This window comes from Chelmon rostratus, chromosome 10 (assembly GCF_017976325.1).
Source record: "Chelmon rostratus isolate fCheRos1 chromosome 10, fCheRos1.pri, whole genome shotgun sequence".
NCBI classification, from domain to species: Eukaryota; Metazoa; Chordata; class Actinopteri; order Chaetodontiformes; family Chaetodontidae; genus Chelmon; species Chelmon rostratus.
In genome coordinates, this window is record NC_055667.1 from 4,635,958 (window position 1) to 4,655,217 (window position 19,260).

General features: G+C 43.5%; 1 protein-coding gene across 4 annotated transcripts; it reads right to left on the reverse strand.

The window, feature by feature from the left end:
- Positions 1-6,014: 6,014 nt before the first annotated feature.
- lrif1 (ligand dependent nuclear receptor interacting factor 1) lies at positions 6,015-18,609 on the reverse strand. Of its 4 annotated transcripts, none has more exons than XM_041946716.1 (4): positions 18,542-18,586; positions 18,259-18,357; positions 14,744-16,325; positions 6,015-9,221 (listed from the first exon to the last, which is right to left on the reverse strand). In XM_041946716.1, the coding sequence occupies exons 2-4, from the start codon at positions 18,294-18,296 to the stop codon at positions 8,229-8,231; spliced, it is 2,613 nt and encodes an 870-aa protein (XP_041802650.1). In that variant the 5' UTR covers positions 18,297-18,357; positions 18,542-18,586; the 3' UTR covers positions 6,015-8,228. The 4 variants fall into 4 exon arrangements, with proteins under 4 accessions (XP_041802650.1, XP_041802651.1, XP_041802652.1 ...); XM_041946717.1 differs by having other exon boundaries at positions 18,560-18,577; XM_041946718.1 differs by having other exon boundaries at positions 14,744-16,322; positions 18,259-18,609.
- Between the last annotated feature and the right edge of the window lie 651 nt (positions 18,610-19,260).

The window sequence follows — 19,260 nt, forward strand, 5'->3', positions numbered from 1 at the left end:
ATTTAATATTTTGGGTTATGTTGTGTATGAGGACTGCCTTGATTTTATGGTTTTAATATTGTTCTTTTCTGTTGACAGGTGCTGGGGCCCGAATTCCCCTGGTGGTGGTTCCTTTTTACTTTTTGGTTTGCTATGTCATGGGTGCAGCATAGTTTTGGATCCCGCCCCTTTTTGTTACCGCTGTCGTGGTAAGCCCCAGCCCATGTCCCTTATTTCCTTTTGGTGGCTCCTCATATCACTCCTTACAATTATTATGATTATTATATTATTTATTTAGTCTGTGGCTCATTTTAAATAATTGTTTAATAAAACTATGACTTTTATAATTGGAAATCATGCTCTTGATCTGTGGAGTTCTTGAACTGCATGCCTTTGTTTCAAATTGAAACCGCCACCTTATTGTGGTGGAGGGATTTGAGTACTCAAATGATCCTAGGAGCTATGTTGCCCGGGGCTTATTGCCCCGTCTAGAGATAGTCAGGCTCACCTCCACGCACAGTCTGGGTTCTGGAACCCAACTCCTTGAGAGAGGCTGGACTCTCTTCTACTCTGGAGTTGCCTGCGGTGAGAGACGGCGGGCTGGTGTGGGCTTGCTTATAGCTCCCCACTTTAGCCACCATGTGTTGGAGTTGGAGAGGGTTGCTGCCCTACACCTTCGGGTTGGGGACAGGTGCCTCACTGTTGTTTCAGCCTACCGGCCGAACAGCTGTGTAGAGTACCCACCCTTCTTGGAGTCCGTGGGAGGGGCGCTGGAAAGTGCTCCGACTGGGGACTCCATTGTTCTACTGGGGGACTTCAACGCTCACGTGGGCAGCGACGGTGTTACCTGGAGAGGCGTGATTGGGAGGAACAGCCTCCCCGATCTGAACCCGAGTGGTGTTCTGTTATTGGACTTCTGTGCTAGTCACAGCTGTCAACCAATCACCACCTGGTGGTGAGTTGGATCCGCTGGTGGAGGAGAAAGCTGGACAGACTTCTGGCGGAACCCTCTGTCAGAGGGGGTTTTCAACTCGCACCTCCGGGAGAGCTTTGACCAGATCCCGAGGGAGGTTGGAGACATTGAGTCCGAATGGACCATGTTCTCCACCTCCATTGTTGACGCAGCTGTTCGGAGCTGTAAGGTCTCTGGTTCCTGTCGTGGCGACAATCCCTGAACCCGGTGGTGTACACCGGAAGTAAGGTATGCCGTCAAACTGAAGAAGGAGTCCTATCGAGCGTGGTTGGTTTGTGGGACTCCTGAGGCAGCTGACAGGTACCGGCAGGCCAAGTGTGCTGCAGCCTGGGTGGTTGTGGAAGCAAAAACTCGGGCATGGGAAAAGCTTGGGGAGGCCACAAGGATATTCTGGCAAACCGTCCGGCGCCTCAGAAGGGGGAAGCACTACCCTGCCAATACTGTTTACAGTGGAGGTGGGGAGCTGTTGACTTCGACTGGGGATATTGTCGGGCGGTGGAAAGAATACTTTGAGGATCTCCTCAATCCTATTGCCACGCCTTCCGTAGAGGGAGCAGGGGCTGGGGACCAGAGGCTGGCTCATCCATTACTCAGGCTGAGGTCACTGAGGTAGTTCAGAAGCTCCTCGGTGGCAAGGCACCGGGGGTGGATGAGATCCGCCCTGAGTACCTCAAGTCTCAGGATGTTGTGGGGCTGTCTTGACTGACACGCCTCTGCAACATCGCGTGGCAGTGGGAACAGTGCCCCTGGACTGGCAGATCGGGGTGGTGGTCCCTCTTTTAAGAAGGGGGACCGGAGGGTGTGCTCCAACTATAGGGGGATCACACTCCTCAGCCTCCCTGATAAAGTCTATTCCAGGGTACTGGAGAGGAGAATTCGGCCAATGGTCGAACCTTGGATTCAGGAGGACAATGCGGTTTTCGTCCTGGTCGTGGAACACTGGACCCGCTCTATACCCTCCGCAGGGTGCTCGAGGGTTCATGGGAGTTTGCCCAACCAGTCCACATGTGTTTTGTGGATTTGGAGAAGGCATTCGACCGTGTCCCTCGTGGCATTCTGTGGGGTGCTTCGGGAGTATGGAGTCCGGGGCCCTCTACTACGGGCTGTCCGGTCTCTGTATGACCGGAGCAGGAGCTTGGTTCGCATTGCCAGCAGTAAGTCAGACCTGTTCCCAGTGCATGTTGGACTCCGGCAGGGCTGCCCTTTACCACCGGTTCTGTTCATTATTTTTATGGACAGAATTTCTAGGCGCAGCCAAGGGCCGGAGGGAGTCTGGTTTGGGGACCACAGGATTTCATCTCTGCTTTTTGCGGATGATGTTGTCCTGTTGGCTTCTTCGAACCAGAACCTCCAGCATGTGTTGGGCGGTTTGGCAGCCGAGTGTGAAGCGGCTGGGATGAGAATCAGCACCTCCAAGTCCGAGGCCATGGTTCTCGACCGGAAAAGGGTGGCTTGCCCTCTCCGGGTTGGAGGAGAGATCCTGCCTCAAATGGAGGAGTTTAAGTATCTTGGGGTCTTGTTCACGAGTGAGGGAAGGGTGGAACATGAGATTGACAGGTGGATCAGTGCGGCAGCTACAGTAATGCGGTCGTTGTACCGGTCCGTCGTGGTGAAGAAGGACCTACCCTCACCTACGGTCATGAACTTTGGGTCATGACGAAAGAACAAGATCTCGGATACAAGCGGCTGAAATGAGTTTCCTCCGCAGGGTGGCGGGGCGCTCCCTTAGAGATAGGGTGAGGACCTCTGTCACTCGGGAGGAGCTCAGAGTAGAGCCGCTGCTCCTCCACGTCGAGAGGGTCCTCCCGGAAGAACTGGAGGAAGTGTCTGGGGAGAGGGAAGTCTGGGCATCCCTGCTTAGACTGCTGCCCCCGCGACCTGGCCCCGGATAAGCGGAAGACAATGGATGGATGGATGGATGAAAGCTAGTAGTTTGAGTCTTGTATATCCTGGGGTGAAAGTCCCCAGGTGGCGCTGTCTGTAACCTTATACCGATTGCCTAGCCACACTAGGAAACCCGATGTTCATCAGAAATGGTACTCAACTATTGAAAAGGAAGCGCTAGCACTTGTCATGGCTCTGGAGCATTTTGAGGTTGATGTTGGCGCTGCTAGGTGTTCAGAAAGTCAAACCGGTCAACTCAACAAGGATGTCAACGCTCAAAGAGTTAATGAGGTACACCTGCAGCTGGGACAATTGAAATGCTAGGTGTAAGTGGTAATATGAAGAGAAAAGACAGAAAGACGATCAACAAACAACTTACTTCTGGGGAACTTTCTCTTCCTGGAATGACCAACAGGATTTTCTTCTGTGCTGGGGAAGACTTGGAGGTGATTACTGCCGCCGACATGCACAGCTATGCCCACTCGCATGGCGGTCAGGGGGCTCTCTCAGCTGAGGCTGAACAAACTCCCTGAAAGTTAACCCTGACTCAGCTGCAAGACAACATTGTGAGAATGCTGGGGGACAAAATAAACGAAAGGGCTGATGGCATAGAGAAGAAGGCAGACCGTTTGGAGACGCTGATCAAATTAAATACTGAAAGCATCAATGCATTAAAAGAAAGCTCTGAATTTTTATTCAAAGAGCTTCAAGACGTGAAAGCTGATGTGACTATGATGAAAACTTCAGTCACCGCTCATGAGGAGAGGCTCGCAGAGTTGGAGGACAAATGAATGAGTCAGAGAAGAACCAGAGGAGATGGATTCTGAGGCTGTCCAGCCTGAAAGAACACGAAGGAGAAAACCTCAAACAACGTGTGATGGAAATCTGCCAAGCCATCGCTCCAGACCTGGGCGACCACCTGCAGCTTCACATTGACATCACCCACAGGATCGGACGGAGAGACGGAGAAAGGACCGATCCAGTGATCATCAGGTTCTCATCCAGATCAGTCAAAGATCTCATCTGGAAGAATGCAAAGAGATCTGAGAAAATCGCATCCAGGAAGCTGCGGTTTGGAGAAGACTTGACAACGAAGGACAGAGAGACTCGAAACAGATTGTGGCCCCACATCGTGGCGGCGTGCAAAGAGGGGAAGAAGGCCTTCTTCATCAGAGCCAGAGCCATAATTGATGGGAGAGAGCTGAAGGTATGAAAATCAGCATCATGCCGACAGTAGAGTTGGTTTGAAGTAATGTTATATCTGGTGCAGCAAGATTTGGCTGTAATCTGGACATGTTAGGATGGGTGCCTACTTGCTATCTTAGTTTTCAGGCGGACATTATTTATTATTATTTTTTCTTTCCTTTTCCTTTTGAAGGAAAGTCTCTTTATCAGTGTGTTCAATTAATGTTCGGGGTATCAGATATTTTGAAAAGGAAAGCAATTTTTTTGTTTTGTAAGAGATTTAAGGCAGATTTTTACTTTATACAAGAAACGCATGCATTAAAATTGAATTACAACTTTTGGAAGAGTCAATGGGGTGATAATGTCTGGATGTCATATGGATCTAATACATCTGCAGGTGTTGCAATTTTGAGAGGACAGTTCTTTGGTAATATTCTGAAAAGTAAAGCACATGAATATGGAAGATGGTTAATTTTAGCGCTGGAAAAAAAGGATTTAGTTTTCATTATGGGTAATATTTATGCTACAAATACAGCTTACAGAACAGAACACTGTTTCAGGAGTTTGAAGAGGAGATATTCAGTTTAATAAAAACATTTCCTAATGCAAAACTAATTTTAGGAGGAGATTGGAACTCTATAAGAGACCCTGTATAGACTGCATTTCACCAAGACCCATAAGAGCCAATTATACTGCTGAAGTGGACAACCTCTGCCTAAATTTAAACTGTTTTGACATATGGAGACACAGGAATCCAGATAAAATGCAATTTTTGTGGTGCACTAAAGACAGGACCAAACAGTCTAGGATTGATTTCTGGTTGGTATCTAGAGATAGTCCATGATGTAAAAATAGAACCATCAGTCCTTACAGACCACAACCTAATTTATATATCAATAAATCTGAGTGACACAATGGAAGGAAGCAAACCCAAATTTTGTTATTGGAAATTAAATAATATGCTCTTCAAAGATGAATAATTTTTGAATAATGTCAAATTGATTATTAAGGACTGCTGGAATAAAGCTATAAATCTAAACTCCTATGGTGGGCAATGGGAATATATAAAAAATATGACATAAGGAAGACTAACATCCAGGCCGCCTCAAGTTTGCCAATGAACATATTAATGACTCTGAGAGAGACTGGGAGAAGGTGCTGTGGTCAGATGAGACCAAAATCGAGCTTTTTGGCCTCAACCGTCAAGCATGGCAGTGGAAACATTATGCTTTGGGGCAGTTTCTCTTCTAAGGGGACAGGTCAACTTCACCGCATCGACGGTAAAATGAATGGGGCCATGTATCGCAAAATTTTGGGTGACAACCTCCTTGCCTCTGCCAGGACACTGAAAATGGGTTGTGCATGAGTCTTCCAGCTCGACAACGACCCAAAACATACAGCCAAGGAGATGATCTGCAGAGGGGAGTGGACTAAAATTAGTCCTGATGTGTGTGCCAACCTAGTAAGCAACTACAAGAAACGTCTGCTGTGCTTGCCAACAAGGCTTTTGCCACCAAGTATTAAATCATGTTTTGCTAGGGGGTCAAATACTTATTTCCCTCAGTGAAATGCAAATTAATTTATATTTTTCATTTTATGTAATTTTCTCAGTTATTTTTTTGATATTCTTTCTATCACTGTTAAAATAAAGCTGGCATAAAAATTAGAGACTGTTCATTTATTTCTTAGTGTGAAAACTTTAAAATCAGCGGGGGATCAAATACTTATTTCCTCCACTGTACATATACATTCATCGTTCCCTCCCCCATGCACCAGAGCCCAGACCAGATATATATATATATATATATATATATATATATATATATATATATATATATATATATATATATATATATATATTTGTGTGTGTGTGTGTGTGTGTGTGTAAAAACCCTGACAGGATGAAGAAACCTGCTCACATATTCCCGCTTAGAACACGGCTTACTACTAAAGCATGCAATAATGTAAAACAGAACATATTGATGATTAAAATATTGGTTTAAAATGAGCCTAATCTCGTCCGTTAGCGCTCTCACTGCGCAGTGGCCTACACACGCACGCATGCACACACACACACACACACACACACAGACACACAGAGTTCAAATACTACTTAAATATTTTCAATCAATGTGACCTTTAAGGCAGGGGTGTCCAAACTTTTTCACTGAGGGCCACATACATTAAAATATAGTAGGGGCTGGACCACTAGAGGTGAGGTATATAGCCTCACCTTTAGTGTATTAAAGTTAGAAAAATAAATTCACAGTTGGTCAAATATGCTATATTGTTGAATATGATTACAAAAAAACGACCTTCATCACAGCTTTCCATAAATGGATTTTTACTGATTTATTCAGAAAAAGGGTTGGCAGCTCATTCTCAGCACAGCAGCCTCAGATTTCTTCTGAGTGAGGATGGTGAACCCCACAGTACAGAGAAAGAACAAGAAAGGGGAAAATGGGATGGGTACATTTCAAGCTCGTTAATTAAGTTTTTTAGGCCTATTAACACACCTATTAATGTTTGTTAGAAACTATTATCAGAATTAACAGACTGAATTGGACTTAATCACAGGAGTGCATATACTTTTAGTCAGTTATTCTGGTGAGGATCAGCTGGGCTGGGTATTTAAATCGGTCGAGGAACTGACCATCCAGCTGCGGTGCTGATCCGGACAAATGTCACTTTGATCTGCATCAGTTGAGATCAGCTGATTTTGCACAGTGTGTGCGCTGTGCACAGCAACTAGTAGTAGTGACAGAAATGATGCAGCTTTATCGATATTTGTCACACGTGTACCTGCAGACTAGTTATGTGCATGCATGCTTAATAACACACGGATACTGTGGAATATATTTTGAACTCCGCTAAAGTGGGAATGGCATTGCACTAAGTGGGAGCAGTGATGCTGCCTTCAGCCTCCTACCTTGCATTTCTTTGGTTCTGCCATATTTGGTAACCTGGGGTAAATTTGTTCTGTGATTGTCTTTTTTGGTGGGGCAGTTGCCTTGTTCAACAGTAGCTCCCCCTGGTGTTAAAAGTAATAAGTGCAATGCACTCAGATGAAAGTTTCAAGAGTGAGCCATATTCTATTCTATTTATAAAATTTCTTGCGGGCCAATTCAAAATTGACTGTGGGCTGCAGTTGGCCCGCGGCCGTAGTTCGGACACCCCTGCTTTAAGGCATAACATAACAGCTTTCTAGCTGCACATCACTGAACTGGCCATGGTGGTATGTGTGACCTGCAGCCAGTCAACCCCATGAGGCATATGGTTGTATAATGAATATTCTACCTCGTGTCTCTGTCATCTGGGGAGCCTCATAGACTGACAGTCCCTATAATATTACACTGATACACTTTACTTTACTAACCCTTTTTAGTCTTGTTACTGCCATCTTTTAACACACCGCTGCTGCTCTTTCTGCGCACACATATCACCATACCACACTGCTGTAAAACTACAGGCCAGAGGTAGTCAAGCTTATTGCCCAAAGTTCTGCATCTCATTTTTATTCAATTCCCATTCACTTAGAAAAACTGCAAAATATTAATTTTAAATGCCAACTCACATTAGAGAAAACATGTGGTCCCCTTCTGCAACATTTGGAATCATCCTAATCACATATGTATTCATTGTTATATCTTTTTTATTGCCTGCTGTTACTCTCTGTACAAAGATGTTTAAGGATTATCATGGAAGTCTTAAGGTACACTTTTTGTGTTGTTGTTGTTGTTGTTGTTGTTGTTGTTGTTGTGTGTAGGTGACGGTGTTGGTTGGTTTTGTTTGCTTGTTTGTCTTGTGTGGGCGGGGGGGGGGGGGGTATGACTGCTTTCTTTTTTGTTATGATAAATTCGTTAATAATAATAATAAAAAAAAAATTTATTCAATTCCCAAGTGAAGCCTCTTGCATCTAATAGACAAGACAATAGACAATCAATCTGAATTGATTAGTCTCCTGAGGTCTGACTGGGAAACTCTGTCAGGCTGGATGTGACCCGCGGTGCTATAGGCTATCATATTCAAACATCCAGGTATTTACATGACACTGTGTTAAAGTAATGTGATACTTGTGTTAGTCTTTGTTAATTCCAAAAAAAAAACAATAGTTCCAATAAAAGTTTATGTACTAAAATAAATTCATTAACTTCATAAGAAAACTTAAATGTTAGAATGTTAGAATTTGAAATGCTGAATTTAAATTTCAGCTCACGCTTTTTCTCATCAGTTCTAAAGCTGCTTCTTTCTCTCTCAGAAGCATTCTGAGTCTTTTGATCTCTTCATAATGTTTTTGTTCATCAAAGTCCATGGACGTTGTGGGTAAACTGTCGCTGGCTGGAACCTCGTAAGTCCTACAGTTCTGCTTGCTCTTGGCTGTTGAACAGCTGATCCTTCCAGATGTTTTTGCATCTTTTCTCGCAGCTTTCGCTCTTACATCTTTCTTACTTGTCTGCTCTGTCATCCATGCCCACTTCTCTGGCTCTACTGATTTTGCTCTGGACTTCACGGCAGAAGCTTGAGTACCAGGGATGCAACATGGACAAATTGTACGCTTTCTTGTTCTTCCCATCCTCCTCGTGTTTGTATTCAGATCCATCAAAGTCAGACTCTGTGGCCGCACATCTGTGTCCTGTGAGTTGGGGATGTCATTTTCATCTGTGCTGAGGATATCCTCACCTATGGGTTCCACGTAGCCAATCACAGGCTCAGTCTCAAGTTCACATGATGTGCCCTTGAGTGGGCTCTGTCCTGAATTGCACTTCAAAGCAGAGACAGATCTTGTGTTCATTTTGAAGTGTGAACATTTAAGGGGTCCAATATGTGTGTGAGGACTTAAAGTGGCTGGGCCTGCTGACAGCTCCTGTTCAGTTAGTACTTTCACTCGTTTGGCAGGGCTGACACCATTGTCGCTGTCAGTTGCCTGAGGATGGTAACAGCCCTGTGTAGAAAGTTTTTTGTCCTTCAACACACTCTTTGCTTCCCGATGATCCTCCACTGACCTTATGGACTGTCTTTGGGGAGGCTCTGCAGGGACAGAGCCAGCCGGGCCTTCATCAATCCTCTGCAGGCAAATTTTTACATCAGCTGTTATGTGAAATATCTGTCTCAGCATGTGGTCGGCCCTTTCACAGGATTGTGGTGCCGTGGTGCCGTCATGTGGTGAAGAAGTCCACCTTGTTTCAGGATTCATAGAGCTCTGCAAGCAGGAAAAACAACAGTCTTTAAAATACAAACATGTAAACAAGAGTATGAATCTACAGCCACGCTTGCAGCTCTGGCAAAGTAGCGCTTTGAGCTAAATGCCTTTACCAGCATGCTAACATACTCAATATAACAATGTTAAAATGCTGATGTTTAGCAGGTAATGTTAACTTTTACAAGACATTTACCAATTAGTACTAAACATAAAGTGAGTGACCTGAGGCTGATGGGAATGTCTTAACTTTTGCGTGTATTTGGTCAGAGTGCAAGACACAGGAAAAGTCAGGGGATCCACAAAGTAAATTAAATTTCTTCTTCTGGGCACCACCTGGAATGTCTGTACAAAGTTTAATGACAATCTAGCTGATATTTGTCAAGATACTGACAAAGATCATGCTGATAAATATAACCCACCCACTGTTATCTTAGGCTTCTGTCTGTGTGTTAAGTACAGAGGTGGAATCAAGACATGGTTAGGGTGACTTGGTATGAAGACTGGAAGCAGGAAAGCAGCTAGCCTGGCTCTGCCTGGATTACACAAAGCGATTTAGTCAAGTCCAGTAGCAGTAATTGAACAAGCGTTATACTAAGACGTTTGGCTGCTGTATAAAACATAAATAAAACAGAATGTGATGATTTGCTAATCCTTTTTGACATATACACAAATGAAAACAGTACAAAGACATAATGTTCAAAATGCCAAATTTTGTTTTTTTTGGAAATACACGATCATTCTGACTTTGATGCTTGCAACACTTCCAAAAATGTAGGGACAGGAGCAACAAAAGACTGGGAAATTTGACCATGGTCACCGTGTAAGACTACAAGTATGACCCCGACCCATCACAGCATGTCTTATTTCATGATCATGCACGAGTTCAGATGTCATCGGGGAGGCGGGTGAAGCAACTGTCAAACTGACAGAAGTGTTGTGTTTGATACTGGCAGTCTTGTGTGTGGTAAAAAAGAAGAGAAAGAAATAACAGCTGTGGATGCACTATAATATTAAAAGTAAGTGCAAGAGTTGGTGCAACTTTGGCCTATTTGGTCTTTATTTATACATCTACTGGGCATGTCCAGATAACTTTTAGGACAGATATGTTTTTAACATGTAGTAATTTTATTTCTATAATTACTTGTTCTACAAGGAGTAGGCTTGGCTGTGTTGGCGGCATCAAACAGGCTACTTGTTTGATCTGAAATTAGTAATGATAAACATACTGTCACAGTTAGGACCGGGGGTCATTTGTTTTTTTTGACTTGGTAATGGTTCTCCCTTGAGGAAACATCAAACAGGCAGGGGCTCTGTTGCCACAGCTTCACAAACTTTTCCTCTCTTTCATTGTCCCACGCAAAAGCAGCAACCTCAGCATCCCTCCCTTCATCCCTGAAGATTATGGTGATCTTGTAACATCTAAATAAAACGACACCTGCCAGCATGTGATTTCTTGAACTTTTCAAACCAACTTTGGAGAATTCTAAGGAAGATGCTACATGGATAGATTCATTTGCTTTCACTGCTGACGAGACTGGTTTACCAGTATGCTTAACATGTAATGAGAAACTAGCAAACAACAAAAAGTGAAATGTCATAAGACATTTCTGGAATAAACAAGGAGCCTTTGCTCAAAACTATCTGGATGGAGATCACTTCAAGAAGTGGATGAAGTCTGCAAATTCATGTATGTATCCTGATTTTGTGGCTGCTCAGGAAATAGTCAGTTGCTGGACAGAAAGCTGCTGACTTTTCACTAGTGTTGTGACGTTCACGAACGAACTGGTTCTTTTGAACAGCTCCTTAACATGAATGATGGGAACTGAGTCGCAGCTGGGAAATGTTCTTTTTTTTCCAGGTTACATGGGGAGGAGCGCTGCTCAGCTGCGCGGTGCTTATTAAATATGCAAATAGCATCACACCACCTTGTGCACGTTGTGCAATGTTGTCATTCGGACTGTCAATAAAATAATGGCAGAAATGTTTAAATCACAGTCAGTGCTGCACTGGCAGCAACATTAAGTTCATTCCGGAGGATGTCAAAGGAAACAGCCTGGCCTTTCTGGATTGCGCAGTATACATTGAGGATGACAGAAGCTGAAGTGAACTGAAATATACAGGAAACCCACATACACAGACCAATACCTGCTTTTTGACTCTCACCATCCACTGGAACATAAGCTGGGGGCTATCAGAACCCTACATCATCGGGCTCAGAATGTGCCCACAAGGACAGAGGGCAAGAAAAAGGAACAAGAACACATCAGGCAAGCACTCAAAACATGTGGTCATCCTAACTGGGCCTAACAGCCTTTGACACCATCTCTCACTCCATCCTCCTTCATAGACTCTCCTCCACTGGCGCAACTGACACATCCCTTGACTGGTTACACTCATATCACTCTGGCCTTACTCAGTTCATTCAACTCAAGTCCTTTAAATCCCAACCCTCCCCTGTCACCTCTGGTGTGCCCCAGGGTTCTGTGCTGGGGCCCCTCCTCTTCATCACCTACCCCCTTCCCCTTGGCAATATCTTTCGTAAATTCAACATCAATTTTCATTGCTATGCAGACGACACCCAGCTCTACCTATCTGGCAAACCCTCTGTCACTCTCCCTCCTCCCTCCCTTACCACCTGCTTATCTGAAATCAAATCCTGGTTCACCTCCATCTTCTTACAACTTAACAGTGACAGATCTGAAGTCCTCCTTGTAGGCACCAAATCCACCCTATCCAAAGCTGACAGTATTTCCTTTTCAATTGACAACTCTCTTGTTTCCCTCCTCCCCTCAGGTTAAGAGCTTGGGTGTCATACTGGATGGCTCTCTATCCTTCCACTCCCATATCAATAATACCACGCGGTCTGCTTACTTTCATCTACGCAACATAAACCGTCTCCGCCCCTCCCTCACCTCCCACACTACCTCCATCCATGTACACAGTCTTGTCACCTCCCGCATTGACTACTGTAATGCCCTCCTCTTTGGTCTCCCTCAAAAATCCCTCCATAAGCTCCAACTGGTCAAGAACTCAGCTGCTTGTATCATCAAAACCCCTTCATGTCACCACATTACCCCTGCACTTCAGCATCTCCCCTGGCTCCCTATTAAGTTCAGAATTAATTTTAAAATACTCCTCCACACGTTCAAGGCCATCCACAATCTTGCCCCCTCCTTATCTCCTTATCTATTCCCTCTAGCTCCCTCCGTTCCTCCTCCTCCATTCTCCTCACTGTCCCCTCTGCCCGCCTCAGTACTATGCCCACCTCAGTACTATGGGGAGTAGAGCTTTCAGTTGCTCTGCTCCCCAGCTCTGGAATGCACTTCCCCAAAACATCCGCAATACTGACTCTCTACCCCTGTTCAAATCCAGACTCAAAACTCATCTGTTTCAGTTAGCGTATTCACTATGACTTTTTAAACTCAGTTTTGTTTCCTCTTGTGTTTTACATTCTCTGAGCTTTTAATGTGTCTTGTTTTTACTATTGTTTATCTTTGTATGGTGTCCTTGAGTGTTTTGAAAGGCGCTTATAAATAATAATAATAATAATAATAATAATGCATTTTATTATTCAGCAAGACCGCAAAAGAAACAGGACTGAAGAGTTGAGAAGGACCGTAAACAGAACAATATTGTTATACCACACATTGCATGTAGTATCAGGAAAAACTCAGGAGGATCTTTGACAAACACCACATTCCTGTGCATTTTCTTCCTGATTGTGGCAGTGACAAACAGGGCCATGCACTTTATACTTACAAACACTTGTTTCAACTGTTGCTCTTGGGACCTGCAGCTGCTTTGAAATGGCTCCAAGTGACTTTCCTGACTTGCTCAAGTCAATGATTCACTTTTTCAGCTCTGTGCTGAGCTTCTTTGACTTTCCCATTGTAGCGTTTGTATTCAATGAGCCCTAACTAAATGGCCTCAGAGAAGTCACCAGCTGTAGTCACTCATAATCACTCACAAGAAGTTAAGAGGCCATGCTATGAAGCTCATTTCATTGACACAACTTTCTAACTCACCAAATTCATGTAGCTGTATGTATATTTTTGACCCAGCAGATTTGGGCACTTTTTCTGTTAACCCATAAAAAAGTCACAAAAGAACCAAACTTCATGTTCATGTTTTATGTGACAAAGAAGTATCTGTTCTAATCATTCTATCAGAGAAAAATCAGAGTTGTAGAAATAACTGGAAACTCAAGAGAGCCATGACATTATGTTCTTTACAAGTGTATGTAAACTTTTGACCACAACTGTATACCTGAGACTTATCACCAGTCAGTTAGAACTGAAGAAGCCTTTTGAATGAGAGGCGAAACATTTTCTAGAACTACAAACAAGTCCAGTTGCCCTTTGTAAGAACCTTAGAAATCGACATTGAGTATTTTACTTGAAAGTAACCTTCAACCCAACGTCTTTAAATCGGAGTTCAAAATATTTTTGTTGCAAGCAGAAATGTAATTTCGTTTTCTCTGCAGTCGTTCATTGATTTCATAAATGCAACACATTATAGTTTGTTTATACGTAGCATAGAGGCAAAAAAAAGTTATATGAAGTGTTATTTCATTTCAAATGTCATAGGGTTTTGTGGTTCCGTGTTTTCTTGACTTTGGGAAACGGGTCCAAATGGCTCTTTCAGTGGTAAAGCTTGCCGACCGCTGGTCTAGGTCAACGCATGACCACATTAAGCAACAAATTTGGCATTGGTGAGTCCTTACACTCACAGTGCAGGCTTCACTCAACAATTTCATGATTGAATTCAACAAATTGACATGTTTGACATCTTGGGGCAGCTCTTCCAGTCTGTGTGTTGAAGTGTCTTTGGCCAAGATACTGAACCATAAATTGCTCCTGATGACTGTGCTGTCGGTCTGTGAATGTGTGTGTGTATGTGTGTGTGCATGGGTAAATTGGCATGTGTTGTTAAGTGCTTTGAGTGATCAGTCACATTACACTTTCAGCCAATGACATTTCCCTGCACTCGAAGGACGTGCCTGATGTGAGTAATAAAGAAGTATTGATCAGAGCAGTCGCAGACTTTAAGCAGTGTGTGAGAGCGAAGCTGCAGTTTGTAGTCTTAGTGTGATAACGCACTAAACACGGCTAGAACGTCAACTTCTCCATTTCTAAACACAGTGCATCGGTGTTTCTGCTGGCAGACTACTCTGACCTGTGCTCCATCAGAGCCGGCCAGAGACTGCACCTGAATTAATCTACCACGCTGGTTTCAACAGAAGAAGAATGTGAAACACAGCAAATACTGGCAGGGTGGAAGTGTATTGCTTCCACACCTTTGGAATATCAGATTTTAACCTGTTGGGATGATAAAATTTAGTGTGTACAGATAAATATCTTGTGTGATGACATGCAGTGGAAACTACACCTGCCCCACAGTAACTCTGCAGTCAAACCCATTAAAATATGTGCCCTCACGCTACATGAATCCCTGCTCAAAAACATTTCTATCAAGAAATCTACAAAGTATACCCAGGTAGTGAAACGTAGAAGCGAGCTCACCTCCATTTTGTGGGTGTCCTTCTCCATTCCAGAGTATATTGCACTGCTGCTGTCAGCGTTGCTGGGGTCTGTTTCAGAAACAGTAACTTCCGTGCGCTCCGACTGTTGGATGGAGGTGCAATGCTGACTGTTGTTGCTGTTTGAGCCGCTGGCAGCTGTGGTGGATAACATACTCCGGCCAGGATTTTTACCTCTAAGAGCAGCAATTTCATCTCTGCCATCACTACCAGTTGTACCATCCAGGCTCTTCTGTTCTGTCACACTGCTTGAGCTGCTTGTGCCCATTTGGTCTGTTTTCTTCTCAAGTACCTTTTGTATTTCGAGTATCAAATCTTGTGCTGACCCAGACTCAGATTTGGGTGGAATATATGACACAAATATTACGTTGTCTTCATCCAGATGAGTGACCGCTGACACATTAACAGATGCTGCTTGCTGGGACAAGTCCTCCTGAGCATCATCATCACAAAGGTCAATCACTTCATCTGACTCATCTGGAATAATAATTTTAAGGTCCTGCTTTATTTCAGGTGCACCTGACTCAAGGGCTTGTTGGGATGAGGGCACCGTAGCTTTGTTGAATTCAGAACTTTTTGTTGGCGGGCTGCACTTTTTAACCACAAAAAACACCCTCCCATTGCACATGACCAAGGCATTTTCTTGCTTACTTTTTCCCTCGCTCAACTGAGAAACTGGTTTTGTAATGACATCACAACGCTTGCCAGCATTTTCTCTCTCTGCTACAGCCCGAAGAATCTTTGAAGTAACAGTAGGAGAATTAAGAGGATCAAGACTTGGAGCCACAGTGCCGTCCTCTTCTTCAATGGTCCACTTTATGGGGCTGTTGGGCCTTTGTGACACCTCTGGAATCATTTTTAAATGTGGTTTTGATCCATTTGATGGGAGTCCACAAGAAGTTGTATTTGACGTCTTGGAAAGCAGCTTGAGCGAGTGAAGTGCAGAATCACTTGGTGATGTAATGCGTTGATTCACAGTCGTGATAGGTGACACATAGACCACACTGGGTGATCCTGAGGCAGGAGAGGAGCTGGCTGATGAAGTGAAAATCTTTTTCTTGATACCCGGAGGCAGTTCAGATGCTGGAACTGTTCGGACTTGGGCATTAGGGGGAATCTGAAGGTACTGTCCTCTGGGAAGTACTGGAGATTTCACTGTCACAGGCAGCTGCTTTGGAAATCTTACTGACTCAGGGTTTGTTGCAGGTGCTGCCATTGTAGGTGCTTTGGCCATTACATTTACAGCCTGTTGCAGTAGTGGACGCTTGCTGAATGAATTACGAAGATCCACACCTACCTGATTAGGCAAGGAATTCACAAGGGAAACCTGCTTCATGACAATTTGCTGAGTGGCAGAAGGATTTAAAGCTGCCTTTATCCCCACCTGAACAGGTGCTGAGGCAATATTTATGTGTACAATTCTCTTTGGTTTAGGATCTGTTGTAGGATTGCTCGTCTGAATTTGGAGAAATTGTCCATTGACCACTCGTACAGGAATCAGTTTCATGATGTTCTTGCCATCGGCTCCAACAGCAGGCATTGCCTGGTAGAAGACACCAGTCCTACTGCAAGAAAAACAACAGAGCACAGGCACATTTTAGTCAAGAGGGGTAAACATCAAAAGGTAAAGACTTAATGATGTTTTCTAGTTTATATGTGTTCATTCGGCAGGCGCTTTTGTACGAAGCAACAAAATTTTGTCTATTGACATGTCAAAATTCCCCCAAAATACAGGTCTAGGTCTTTTAATGCTGCAGTAGTACAGGTTTTAGAGGAATAGTTCCAACGTTTTGGGAAAGGAGCTTATCTGTCCTTTTTTCTGAGAATGAAATGAGACATTAGACATCAACTGGCCTATTGCCCAGCAGACATTTTGACATGCCACAGTATGAAAAGCACAGGTGTAAAGAAAATTAATGCACAGCCTGCTTCAGGGTCCTGGTGGTCCTGGAACATGTTGACTCACTGTCACACTGTCATTGTATAGTTACTTAGCTGAAATTGTTATCCAAAGCCACTTATAGTCAACTTTTATTGTGTATTTTTCTATTCTGTTGTTTTTCCTGCTGCTATTGCCTGCTGCCTGTAACACTTGAATTTCCCCGGCCTGGGATTAATAAAGTCTTATCTTATCTCATTTTAACTTCCTATATATGCATTCAACCATGTGGCTACAACCCCAAAATTGGGATGATCATGCAACTTAATCAAATATGCTGAACTGCTTAAAGTGCTACATCAGCTACAACAGAGACCTTAGACAGCAAGCTCCAATTGTGGCAGTGGCAGCAAGCAGTGGCACTTCCTGTGGCAGCATAGTTCTGCCGCAGCATTTGCCGCTGTCCTGGCAGCTGCCACGGCATTTGCCACTGTCTGTGGCAGCTTCCACAGACCTGCCAGGGCAAGTGCGGGTCCTGAGTGTTTTTACCCTATTCAGTGATGTGATTAGGCTGCAGGATTAATTTATGATCAACGCTGCCACGCATGCACGCACGCACGCACACTCAGGACCCGCACTTGCCCTGGCAAGATTTTCATTGAGATTCATTGTTATTTTTAAAAACATTTTTTTTCAGGCCATAGGCGGAAACAAATCATACACTTTCATGTATATTATATTGGTCATATTTTTTTTTAAAAAAGTCACATTTATAGTCACATTTAATAAAAATAATAATTGATTGCTTAATTAATGCTATCATATACACACTACTTCACTTTTTGGGCACAAATAAACACACGTAGGTGCGTGTGCCTGGCAGCATTACTCATTAATCAATCCCGCAGCCCAATCATATCACTGTATTGAGGAAAAACACTCAGGACCAGCTTTTGCTGTGGCTACTGCCCCATTTGCCGCAGCACGCCCATGGAAGCTGCCACAGACAGTGGCAAATGTCTCTGCAGAACTATGCTGCCACCGGAAGTGCCACTGCTTGCTGCCACTGCCACAATTGGAGCTCATCCCTGCTGCACTATTGTTGTTAGTAACAGATGTGCTTTTCCTGCAAAGACAAGACAAAATGTCCGCTCTGAAAACAGCCCAACCGATGCCTGTGTGTTAAGTCCAGAGCACGAGTTAGGATGTGGATAGCCTAGTTTAGCATTAAGATAGCCTTCTAAACTAAGCGCCCTAAACTCCAACTCGAAAGCATATTTCCCAAAATGACGATCAACTCATTCAAACAATTACAATCAAAAGCATTGTATTGCAATCATAAATTATGGTAACCACTAAAATATAAGCTTTACCGTGAAAGTGGCACTATTTTAGCGTGAACCATGATTATAAAAGACACAGGCACTGTCTAATAATAACTACGTCTTTTGTTCATAATGCTGCCCTGACTCATGGTTACTTTACAAACCACGGAATATAAAATAACTGAATTTGGACCAGGAAAAACAGTAAAAGCTACCAGACCAGTTTCTTAACTGCTTAGTTTAATTTTGGAGTGTAACATTTGTCGGGTGTGTTAAACTTCCGTGGTACTGTACCTGTGAACCGCATCCATTGTTTTACTTGCCGGATACATCGATCGTGAAACTTGGCTCGTAACGTCTACCGCCAGGAGTTCAGCGCAATGGAAACAGCAACTTCAATGAAACACGGCACAGAATAATTCCTGGAACATGCTAACGTTAACTGTGTTTACATGGTCATGAAGACTTAAAGTTACAGCTACATCAAAACACGCCAGTTATTTTCGACGTTGCTTCCGTCATTAAAGTATAAGGGGCAGCCTCGCCCTACCATTCATCAAGTAACACAAGAAATTACCGTTTAATTCGCACTAACCCCTTTTTTTTACTCTCCAGTTTTCCTGTCGTATTTAACCTCTCGGCTACCGTTCCTGCATCGCATCTGTTACAGCAGACTTCCGGTCTGTTACCGAGGTTGTATTCAACGTAGCAAATCATATTCAGTTTTGCTTCGATGTATAGATCGCCTAGTAGTGTGTATTTTAACCAAAAACTGTTTGTTTTAGCTAAAAATAATTGTCATGTTTTTTCTGACGTCTATTTCCACCTAGCGCTATACAATATGCGTACAGTAGTGTTACCAAACCCTGGACGCTTTTGAACCATTGCTGTTGTGAACGCTCTTTTCCTCCAACTTCCGCCTAAACCATTACTTGTTCTGGTTCCGTTCTGTGAAGCGTTTTATCCTTCATTTGTTATTTTATCACTTGGGAACACTAAGACAAATATGACTAATATGATTGTTTTGCATATATGGACATGTGAAGTGCTAGATAAACAAGCACATGTTTGGAGCAAAAGGTGTCAAAATGTCCATATTTCCCAGGCGACCATCATAATGAGGCGTGAAAATTATTATTTTATGAATATTACTGTGCGTAGTAATTTGTTCCTTTAAACGGGGATGGGCCAGTTGGAGCATGAGAGAGAATAAGTGTGACCTGAATCTTATAAGACACTATATGTATGCATAATAGAGAATACCACATATCCCAGATGAAACTGACAGAAGGATGG